The sequence below is a fragment of the Rhinopithecus roxellana genome, chromosome 15 (assembly GCF_007565055.1).
Source record: "Rhinopithecus roxellana isolate Shanxi Qingling chromosome 15, ASM756505v1, whole genome shotgun sequence".
Lineage (NCBI taxonomy): Eukaryota > Metazoa > Chordata > Mammalia > Primates > Cercopithecidae > Rhinopithecus > Rhinopithecus roxellana.
The window spans coordinates 59,961,032-59,972,318 of record NC_044563.1 but is presented as its reverse complement, the minus strand read 5'-3'; the positions used below and the strand labels follow the sequence as shown (position 1 = coordinate 59,972,318).

Here is an 11,287-nt window from a genome sequence, read left to right as displayed (position 1 = left end):
TTTGGAGGAAGTTCAATTACTTGTGATGAAATTTAGACTGTGACCATAACATAGGTGATTGAGGTGGGCAGGGGCAGAAAAAAGACCACTAAATGTGAGGAGAGCAGGGCTTTAGATAGGTCACTCATGGAAGGTTGGAGCCACAAGAATGATGGCATGTGCTGGGGAAGAGAGAAAGTGACACAGGTACTAAAATCTTCCCTGTGAGACAGTGATTGGGAGATCAGTAGGCAGGACTGATTAGAGAAAGGCTGGTGGTATAGAACTGATGAATTCGAAAGAGCTGAGAGGAAGGATCAGAACTAATTGAGGAGGAGCAGAGGAGGCTCACTTCCTGGGTCTGACAATGAAAGCAGCCTCTGCCTAAGAGGGCTACAGGGTAAGTGGAACCTTAGGTGACAGCCAGAGTAAGCTGTGTCTTTAGGGGACAGTTAAGGTGAAGAAGTGAAGCAAATATTCCAACAAGAAGGCGCATGTAGAAAAGAATCTACCGATTTTAGAAAGGAAGTGCTGGAGGACACAGTGGAAAGGTTGGAGAGGGAAGCAGTATGTGACGATGTGGTGGTAGATGACCACTGAGGTTAGGGTCAGACTTCTTGGGATTACTATAACAAATCTGTGAGGGATGGTAGTATTAGACTTGAAGACTCTTAAGAGGATGGTGGGCTAATAGTTTCAGGATTGTGGTTGAGTCTACATTCCTTATCTCTGCAACTGATCATGACTCTGGAGGGTCACACTGGTGACTGCCCTCCCCCACTAACCATTCCATATTTGCCTTATCCTGTGTCACTGCCTTAGACCACTATGGTTCATTGTCCAGTGGATGATCCAAATCTTCCTCCTTTAAGAATGCGAGTCCTTATTACTTCTAGTATTTAATATCTCAGTCAATTAGGACCACAACACTAGAAAAAATTGTAGAAATACATAAAACATGAAAATTAATCTGAGAAAATCACTCAGCATGAAGCCTCTTTTTCAAATATACCTACTGTTTTTTCCTACTGTCCTTTCTTGCCTTATGGTTTTTAGTCTTCTCTCCACGTCTTTGAACATTTTAAGCTTTTTTTTTATTTTTTGAGATGGAGTCTCGCTCTGTCACCCAGGCTGGAGTGCAGTGGTGCAATCTCGGCTCACTGCAACCTCCGCCCCCCAGGCTCAAGTGATTCTCCCGCCTCAGCCTCCCGAGTAACTGGGACTACAGGCGTGTGCCACCATGCTGGGCTAATTTTTTTTTTTTAAGTAGAGACGGGCTTTCACCATGTTAGCCAGGATGGTCTCGATCTCCAGACCTCGTGATCCGCCTCGGCCTCCCAAAGTGTTGAGATTACAGGCGTGAATTACCGTGCCCGGTCAAACATATTTTAAATTCAGGTTTTTTTTTTCTTATATTACTGACACTTCTTGGAACCAATTTCTCCCATTGGTTCCATCTGCACATTTTCCTTCTTGGTGATTTGTTTCCTTTTTCACTGGGTAAGTTTTCCCTATAAAGTCATTTTCAGTAGGATTTGATTTTCCATAGCTTTGTGAAAACTGGATTATGGCAATAATCTTACAGAACAGTTCTGTGCTTGTTTCTATGGGATTCTTTGGGTTTCATTGGTCCAGGACCAGCTTTTTGTTAGTTTTTCAGCTTGACATCCCAGTAATATTTGGGTATTGTGGAATCTGGACCACTCACAAAGAACAAAAATATGAATTTTTTCTTAGCTCTTTCTACTTACATTTCTGAGCAATGGTAGACTTTCTTGCATTCCCTTTTGAGTCTCAGGTCAATGAACAGTGTTTGTTTAGTCCTCATTTCACACACAGATGGTCTTTAGAGACTCCTGTCTCACTGTTGAAGCCCTAGTACCCAGCCATTAGGCTTTTATCTAGTCTCAAGTCTCTATGAACTCCTTGGTCTCCACTTTCACTAACTCTACATTTTAGGTTCCGTTCATTTCTGGCACCTAGAGATTTCCCATTCTTTTTATTTATTTATTTATTTATTTATTTATTTATTTATTTATTTATTTTATTATACTTTAAGTTCTAGGGTACATGTGCACAACGTGCAGGTTTGATACATAGGTATACATGTGCCATGTTGGTTTGTTGCACCCATCAACTTGTCATTTACATTAAGCGTTTCTCCTAATGCTATCCGTCCCCCAGCCCCCCACACCTCACCCCCGCCTTTTTTTTTTTTTGAAACAGAGTTTCACTCTGCCACCCAGGCTGGAGTGCAGTGGCGTGATCTCAGCTCACTGCAACCTCTGCCTCCTGGTTCAAGCAATTCTCCTGCCTCAGTCTCCTGAATAGCTGGGATTATAGGCACATGCCACCATGCCCGGCTAATTTTTGTATTTTTAGTAGAGACAGGGTTTCACCATGTTGGCCAGGCTGATCTTGAACTCCTGACCTCAGGTGATCTGCCTGCCTCGGTCTCCCAAAGTGCTGGGATTACAGGTGTGAGCCACCACACACAGCTGGGATTTCCCATTCTTGGTTTCAAGTCTAGTTGTGTATTAAACTTTTTTGTCTTATTACATATATTAAATATTTCTGTTTGAGGTAGAAGAGAGTTTGCCTGAAATTACTCTATCTGTTATATATTGGTCAGAAGTCATCCCAAATCATTTCACACAATGCAGACAGAGGGTCTTTTAAAACACAAATCTTGTCATTTCATTCCCTTAGCACAGCATTCAAGGCACTTTGAAATCAGGAAACTTGCCTCTCTAGCTTCATTTTCCACCAATTTCCTCTCTTCTCCACACTCATACACAGCTACTACACTCCAGCCACAGACAATAACCCTTTCTCTTATAATCGTATTTAGCGTGCGTGTTAATGATATATTTACATTTTCCCTAATTTTTGCATACTGTCAAGATGGGGCTGCAAAAGTAGTAACGTCTATTTCCTGAGAGCCTAAACCCAGAAAACAGTAGCTCCATATAGCATCGCCTCTGGACACAGTAGTGCAGTATGACCTTAACATTATTCAATTAAAAGTGCTGTCAATTAGATTTGTATTAAATTATTTATTAGGTTTACATTAAATTATATATTAAGAATGTATATTTTAATGATATTAAATCATCCTTTCTAAAACTTGGTATGTTTTTTCATTTGTCAGATCTTATTTTTATGCCCTTCAATATGGTTTTCTTGTTAAATTTATTAAGTATAATTTTGAACAGGTAATACATTAATATGGTTCAAAACTTACTAAAAAGTATTTAAAATAACATAGCAATGTTCCCCTTCCATTGCTGTCCCTGAGTTACCCAGTTCTGCTCCCTTCCAGAAGTAGGCTATGTATAGATGAGCAAATATATAAACCTATTTGTTGCAATTGTAAATGGGATGTTTTTCTTTTGTTACTGTTTGTAGTTGATTATTGCTAGAATACAGAAACACAATTGATTTTTGTACAGTTATCTTTTATTCAGACACTTATCCAATTTTCTTATTAATGCTAATAGGCTTTTGCTGTAGCTTTTTTTTTTTTTTTTTTTTTTTTTTTTTTTTTTTTTAAAGATAGGCTGGAGTGCAGTGGCACGATCTCATCTCACAGCAACCTCCACCTCCTGAGCTCAAGTGATATTCCCATCTAGCCTCCTGAGTAGCTGAGACTACAGGTGGATGCCACACATCTAGCTTTTTGCAGAGATGGGGTTTCACCATGTTGCTCAGGCTGGTCTTGAACTCTGGGGCTCAAGCAGTCCACCTGCCTTGGCCCCTCAGTGTTCTCAGTGTTGGGATTACAGGCGTGAGCTACCGCACCTGTTTTGTGTGTTTTTGTTTTTTGTTTTGTTTTGTTTTGTTTTTGAGATTAGGGTGTCACTCTGCCACCCAGCCTGGAGTACAGTGGCATGATCATAGCTCACTGTAACCTCCTACTTCTAGACTCAAGGAATCTTCCCACCTCAGCCTCGAGTAGCTGGGTATACAGGCATGCACTACCATGCCTGGCCTGAAATAACTTTAAACTTAGAGAAAAGTGCAAAAACAATACAAAGAATTCATACACATCTTTCTCTCAGATTTCTCAAATGTTAACATCTGTTTTTGTTGTTTTTGAGACAGTCTCACTCTGTCACCCATGCTGGAGTGCAGTGGCGTGATGTAGGCTCACTGCAACCTCTGCCTCCAGGTTCGAGGGATTCCTGTGCCTCAGCTTCCCAATGAGCTGGAATTACAGGCATGTGCCACTATGCCCGGGTAATTTTTGTATTGTTAGTAAACAGGGGTTTCACCATGTTGTCCAGGCTGGTCTCTAACTCCGGACCTAGGTGATCCACCTGCCTGGGCCTCCCAAAGTGTTGGAATTACAGGTGTGAGCCTGGCCAACACCTTACTTTTTGCTTTATCATTCCGTGTGTGTGTGTGTAGTTTTCTGAAATATTGGCAAACCAAATTAGAGGTTTACCTTTAACCTCTACTTATATTTTCTAAAAAAAAAGGACATTCTCTTCCATAATCATATTATAACTATCAAAATGAGAAAATTTAACAATACTATCACTCTCTAGACATTTAAGTAACATTTAAGTTCTTGATTTAGTAAATTAACAAATTTCCTGACACTGAGCTTGTGTTTATTAGCTATTGCTAAATTTAGCTATTGCTAAAATAAACCTTATGTAATCAGAGTATACAATTCATCTTTATTTTATTTGCAATTTTTGCATCTATGGTCATAGGTGAGATTAGGCTATAGCATTCTTTCTGGCACTTTATCAGGTTTGAGTACAATGACAGCTTAGATAATAGTTAAAACTCATCCATTTTGGGGGTTGAGTGATGGCTACAGGAGTATGTTTACTTTGTAATCATTCACTGAGCTGCATACTTGTGATTTGTACAATTTCCCATATATTTTTCAATTAAAAAGTTTAATTAAAAACACGATTTTTTATTTTTATTTTTGGGACAGGGTCTCGCTCTGTCACCCAGGCTGGAGTACAGTGGCACAATCTTGGCTCACTGCAACCTCTGCCTCCTGGGCTTAAACAATTCTCCCCACCTCAGCCTCCCAAGTAGCTGTGACTACAGGCAAGTACCATCATGCCTGGTATTTTTAGTAGAGATGGGGTCTTGCCATGTTGCCCAGGCTGGTCTCAAACTCCTGGGCTCAAGTGATCTGCCTGCCTCGGCCTCCCAAAGTGCTAGGATTACAGGTGTGAGCCACCATGCCTGGCCAACAATCTTTTGGAAGGATAACATTTTATTTATTTTTCGCCATCTTACGGTGCTGAAAAAGGATGAAATTTTAATCACCTTTCCAATTTCTTCTTGGGTAATCAATTGACCTATTCAAACTATGTCTAGGATCAGTGTTTGCTGGGAAATTATCCATTTGCTCTGGTTTCAAATTTGTTGCCATAGAGTTCTATTATTATTCTCAATTCCTCAATATATATGGTTATGTCTAATTTCTCATTCCTAATTTTTTTTTTTGGCTCCTTTCCCCTTTTATCAGGCTCATGAGGTTTTATCTATTTTATTGGTGCTTTCAAAGAATTTTTAATTTATTCTTTTTCTTTTTTCTACCTTAAGTTTAGCTTTTACCTTTCTTGGTCCATTTTCTATTTTTTTATAGTTTAAATGTGTTTCTTTCCTAAATTTCTTTTTCTTCTTCTACTATACTGAGGGATTTCCGTAAATTTTAAAATCACTACACACATTTGAGTTTCTCTTTTTGAACAATAAACATGTTACACTTTCATTTCCAAGTCTGGTCTCATGTATTCTAGGATCCTTAATAAGGAATCTGGGGCTGAGCGCAGTGGTTCATGCTTGTAATCTCAGCACTTTGGGACGCCAAGGTGGGTGGATCACTTGAGACCAGGAGTTTGAGACTGGCCTGGCAAACATAGTGAAACCCCATCTTTACTAAAAATACAAAAAAAAAAAAAAAAAAAAAAAAAAAAAAAATAGCTGGGTGTGGTGGCGCACGCCTGTAGTCCCAGATTCTCAGGAGGCTGAGGCATGAGAATCAGTTGAACTAGAGGCGGAGGTTGCAGTGAGCCAAGATTGCACCACTGCACTCCAGCCTGGGTGACAGAGCGAGACTCTGTGAAAAAAAAAAAAGGAAAAAAGAAATCTGGGTCTCACCTTGCTGCATTTTCTCAGAGCTCCAATCCTGGCCACAATGACATGACAAATAAAAATATGCGGAGCAAACAAACAATACTTTTCTGTTCCAGGGCCCACTGAGAAGATCTGCACTTGCTGCAGGTCCCATCCACTCACCCAAGTATAATAAAGGAACATCTGTCATGTGCGAGCACTGTGCCAGGTTCTATGAATGGCTGAACAGCTGGGTATCTGCCCTCTTAGAGCTTATAGAGCTTACATTCCAGTGATGAAGACACAGAACAAGTAGCACAAGTGAGCTGAGTGTTGCCCGGGATGCTATGGAAGTAAAAGATATGGGTCCAACACCACCTAGGAGATCTGGCAGAGAATCTCTGGAAGAAGTAATTATTCTTTTTTTTTTTTTTTTTTTTTCTTGAGATGGGGTCTCTCTGTCACCAGGCTGGAGTGCAGTGGTGTAATTTTGGCTCACTGCAACCTCCACCTCCCGGGTTCAAGAGATTCTCCTGCCTCAGCCTCCCGAGTAGCTGAGACTACAGGCACCTACAACCACGCCTGGCTAATTTTTCTATTTTTAGTAGAGATGGGGTTTCCTTATGTTGGCCAGGATGGTCTCAATCTCGACCTCGTGATCTGCCCCTCCTCGGCCTCCCGGAGTGCTGGGATTACAGGCGTGAGCCACCACACCCGGCCAGAAGTGATTCTTAATTAGGTTCCTTAGAATCTAAGATTCTACCCTGTCTCCTTATCCTATTCTCAGGAAGGTGGCTGTTGGGTTTTCTAGTATAAAAGTTATCTGATTTTGAGTTATATGCCTAGTATTCCTGGCCACAGTTAACTGAACCAACGGACTGACAGCTGGGCATAAGACCTCCATCTAGTAGGAATACTGCACACAGGATGGTTACTACCTGACTTAACTAGAGCCTCTATGGGAAGTCTAAACATCAAATAGAAAGAAAGGAGCAGAAACACAGAGAGCAGAAGAAAAAGCAGAAAGAATAGTAAGGTTATAAAAATGGCAGTCACGACCCTATGGTATTGAATTAAAACCATATTCTAAACTCATGATTTTTACTTATTTTTAAAAATATGAAATGGGGTCTTGCTGTGTCACTCAGGCTGCAGTGCAGTGGTACAATCACAGCTCACTACAGCCTCAACCTCCTGGACTCAAGCGATCCTCCTGCCACAGCCTCCTAAGTAGCTAGGATTACAGGAATGTGCCACCATGCCTGGCTAATTTTTATTTTTTAAATGTTTGGAGGATGAGGTCTTGCTATGATGTCCAGGCTGGTCTTGAACTCCTGGCTCAAGTGATCCTCCCACCTTGGCCTCCCAAAGTCCTGGGATATAGGCATGAGCCACCATACCTGGCTCATGGTTTTTAATAACATACAGATGGATAGATAGAATAATAAATTCAGTGTGTGTATTTGTGTATTGTTTTAACATATATACATAAATGTTTTCTAGCTCTGTCTGCTGAGAAGGCCTACAAGCAATGACACTCTGCCAATGATACTCTAGCCAGGAGTATATTTTGTGTCCAGATCTTGGTTTCCAGACTTGGTTTCTAAGTTCCTTTTTTCTGGAATAAAAGGAACTGGGAGCTTAGAGAAATGACTGATACCAGGGATGAGATGGAATATGTGAGTAAGCCTGAAACATCTTGTCCCAGAAAATGCTTAGAAAGTGACAGAGGCAATGTTGAAACAACACAGGTGCCAATTTCAATGAGTTCTCACTGGCCAAATCTGAGCCAATTTGAGCAACAAAATAAACTATGTTAGCATTTGATTATAGCCTGCAGAATAAAACAGATATCCATTCATTCATACTGATATAAATTATCAAATAAATAAATGGGGAAAAGGGACAGCTCTTCCTTATAGTAGAATACCAATTAATAAATACAGGTAAAATAATGAAACAAAGTCACCATTAGGCAAGCATAACATTAATACCTGTTATAAGGAAGAATCATTGATGGCAGAAACGAAAATCAGTAGGCAAAATTTTAAGGATAAATAAGACATTCACACAGCTTCAAAGTATAACATTCTTATTAATTTCAAAGGGAAAATTCCTAATTGTACAGTGGAGAAACCTGGCACACACCACCTTAGCCATGTGATCAAAGTTACCACCACCTAGGCTGGGCACGGTGGCTCATGCCTGTAATCCCAGCACTTTGGGAGGCCAAGGTGGGTGGATCAACTGAGGTCAGGAGTTCGAGACCAGCCTGGCCAGCACGGCGAAAACCTGTCTCTTATTAAAAATACAAAAATCAGCTGGGTGTGGTGGCGGGCACCTGTAATCCCAGGTACTCAGTATGCTGAGGCAGGAGAATCACTTTGAACCTGGGAGGCGGAGCTTGCAGTGAGCCGAGATTACGTCACTGCACTCCAGCCTGGGTGACAAGAGTGGGACTCTGTCTCAAAAAAAAAAAAAAAAAAAAAAAAAAAAAAAAAAAAAAAAAAAAACCAAAACAAAATGTTACCACCACTCTCTGCTAGGAGGCACTAAGAATGGCACAATGTCACTCTGTGGTTGTCTTGCCAAAAATGCAGACCCTCAATCATATCATGTAAAAACATTAGACAAACTCAAATTGGGGAATATTCTATAAAATAACTGGCCTGGACTCTTCCAAAGTGTCAAGGTCATGAAAGATAAAGACGGAGAAACTGTCACAGGCTGACAGAGATGAAGGAAACACGACAACAAAATGCAGTGTGGGACCCTGGACCAGAAAAAGAACATCATCGGGACAACTGGTTTGAATCTCCGTAGATTAGTTAGTAGTAGTTTATCCGTGTTAACTTCCTGGTTTTCTTTTTTGAGACGGAGTCTCACTCTGTCGCCCCAGCTGGAGTGCAGTGGCATGATTTTGGCTCACTGCAACCTCTGCCTCCTGGGCTCAGGTGATTCTCCTGCCTCAGCCTCCCAAGTAGCTGGAATTACCGGAGCGCACCACCAGGCCCGGCTAATTTTTTTTTTAGTAGAGACAGGGTTTCACCATGTTGGCCAGGCTGCTCTCGAACTCCCGACCTCAGGTGATCTGCCCACCTCAGCCTCCCAAAGTGCTGGAATTACAGGCATGAGCCACCACACCCAGCAATTTCCTGGTTTTAATAAACTACCGTATGGCTTTGTAAGATGTTATCATTGGAAGAAGCTAGATGAAAGGTACATGGGAATTTTCTACTATTTCTGCAACTTTCTCTAAGTCTAAAATTACTTCAAAACAAAAAGGAAAAAAACAAAGAAAAGAAAAGCAGGCTGGGCGCGGTGGCTCACGCCTGTAATCCCAGCACTTTGGGAGGCCGAGGCGGGCGGATCACAAGGTCAGGATATCGAGACCATCCTGGCCAACATGGTGAAACTCCGTCTCTACTAAAAATACGAAAAATTAGCCGGGGGTGGTGGCGGGCGCCTGTAGTCCCACCTACTCAGGAGGCTGAGGCAGGAGAATGGCTTGAACCCGGGAGGTGGAGCTTGCAGTGAGCTGAGATTCAGCCACTGCACTCCAGCCTAGGTGACAAGAGTGAGATTCCGTCTCAAAAAAAAAAAAAAAAAAAAAAAAAAGAAAAGCAGTCACTGAGGTAGGGAGCAGCAGCCCCTGAGGGGTAGACAGTGATCCAAGTATCTGCGGGAGCCCGCACCCTGGATTCTGACTGCCTCACACCCACCATACTGTTAGGACATGCTTCCATTACCCAAGGACCTTTGATTCCCGGCCCCATTCTCTGCTTCCTGAAAGACTAGCTAACACTACCTGAGGGTTCCACAAAGGGCCTGTGGGGGTAGGTGGGCTACTATAGATGGTGCCCAAGGATGCACCAGGCCTTGCTGTGCCTGGCTAAGGTGGGCTTGAAACATTGGCTGGTCTGTGAAATGTCCTTGGGGGATGGTGTCCAGACCCTCTGCAGACAGAATAAACTGCATGTTTATTCCAGGCTCGTTTAGCTAGAAGAGCAGTACAGACAGGGCTGAGGCCGACTCCATGGCCACATGTGCAGAGGCCAAACCCATAATTTCTCTCCCTATGCTTCCTAATGTCTGCCATGTCAGTCTTTTGAAGGAGGCCCCCACAGAGCTGAGCTTCCTTGGTTATCTGGAGGACTACTGCTCAGCCCAAGTAGAGGAGGGTAAGGAACCAGTCACGCCTCCTCCTGGAGGTGCCCAACACTGGCCTAGTCCCCAAGGCTGAAGAAACATGGGTCTGGCTTGACCCCAAGACATGGGGTGGGGAGGAATAGGGGGTATAATATAGTAGCAGAAACAGGCAAGCTTCTATGGGTCCCTTCCCCTTAGAATTTTAGGATATGGAACAAGGAGGCTACACACTAAACTGCAGAACCATCTCTGCTTGGGCCTCTGAGCTCCTCCTCCACTCCCAGGGGAGAAGTTCTGGGGACTGAGTTGCATGAGGACTGGCAGAGGGTGGCAGTTCAGTCTGGTCCCTGTCTTCTTCCAGCCAGCTGTTTTCTTAGCTGCCATACTTCTGAGCTTCCTGGGTATATGAGAAAGTCCGGCGACTATGGGGGATGGGGATCATTCTGAAGGAAATAAGGGAACACCATCCCTCCTTGCCTTGAAGGGGGTGGAAAGGCAGCTCCTCTCCTGAAGGCTTGTTAGCAGGTTATGGGTCCATAACAAAGGGGCCAGAGTTGGGCGAAATTCCTCCTTCAGGTTTTGGAGCTGAGAAGGGGTCTTCACGGGCTATGAGGAGGTAAGCAGGTGTGAGACTGGGTAGAGACGGGAGAGGTATGAGGGGAAGATAAGTCAGTCGCCATGCCACAGCCAAGGGGCCTTTATTGGATGGTGAGGGCACACAGGAGCAGGCAGGTGGCTGCTAGATGGTGTTGCACACCTTCTCAGGGTGCAGTGGTGCCCGGATGTCCAGTTTGCGAGTCTTGCTGTCCTTGTCGATGATCTCCAGACGCAGCTTGGGGAGGCGCTTCTCAGTCTGGGGCGAGGGCAGTTCTGGGCTCTTGAGTAGCTGCTTGTCTGAGTCCTCCACTGTGATGCGCAGAGTACAGCCCCCTGGTAGCAGATCCTGCTCGTAGGCTGCTGCCAGCTGGTTCACCACACGGCGCTCTACCTGTGGGCGGGGAGGTGAAGTGGTCACTCCCTCGGCCTGGAGGCTGGCCTCCATCACTTACTGCTAGGGCAACTCAGAGAC

At 43.3% G+C, this 11,287-nt stretch overlaps 1 protein-coding gene across 3 annotated transcripts in view; it reads right to left on the bottom strand.

Moving 5' to 3' along the window:
- Nucleotides 1-10,030: 10,030 nt before the first annotated feature.
- The window catches only part of CLPB (ClpB homolog, mitochondrial AAA ATPase chaperonin), a 148,163-nt gene continuing 146,906 nt past the window's right edge, over nt 10,031-11,287 (bottom strand). For all 3 annotated transcript variants that reach the window (XM_010366886.2, XM_010366887.2, XM_030917466.1), the window contains one exon: nt 10,031-11,206. In XM_010366886.2, coding sequence (XP_010365188.1) covers nt 10,958-11,206 — 249 coding nt within the window. In that variant the 3' untranslated portion in view covers nt 10,031-10,957. The remainder of the gene's footprint in view (nt 11,207-11,287) is intronic.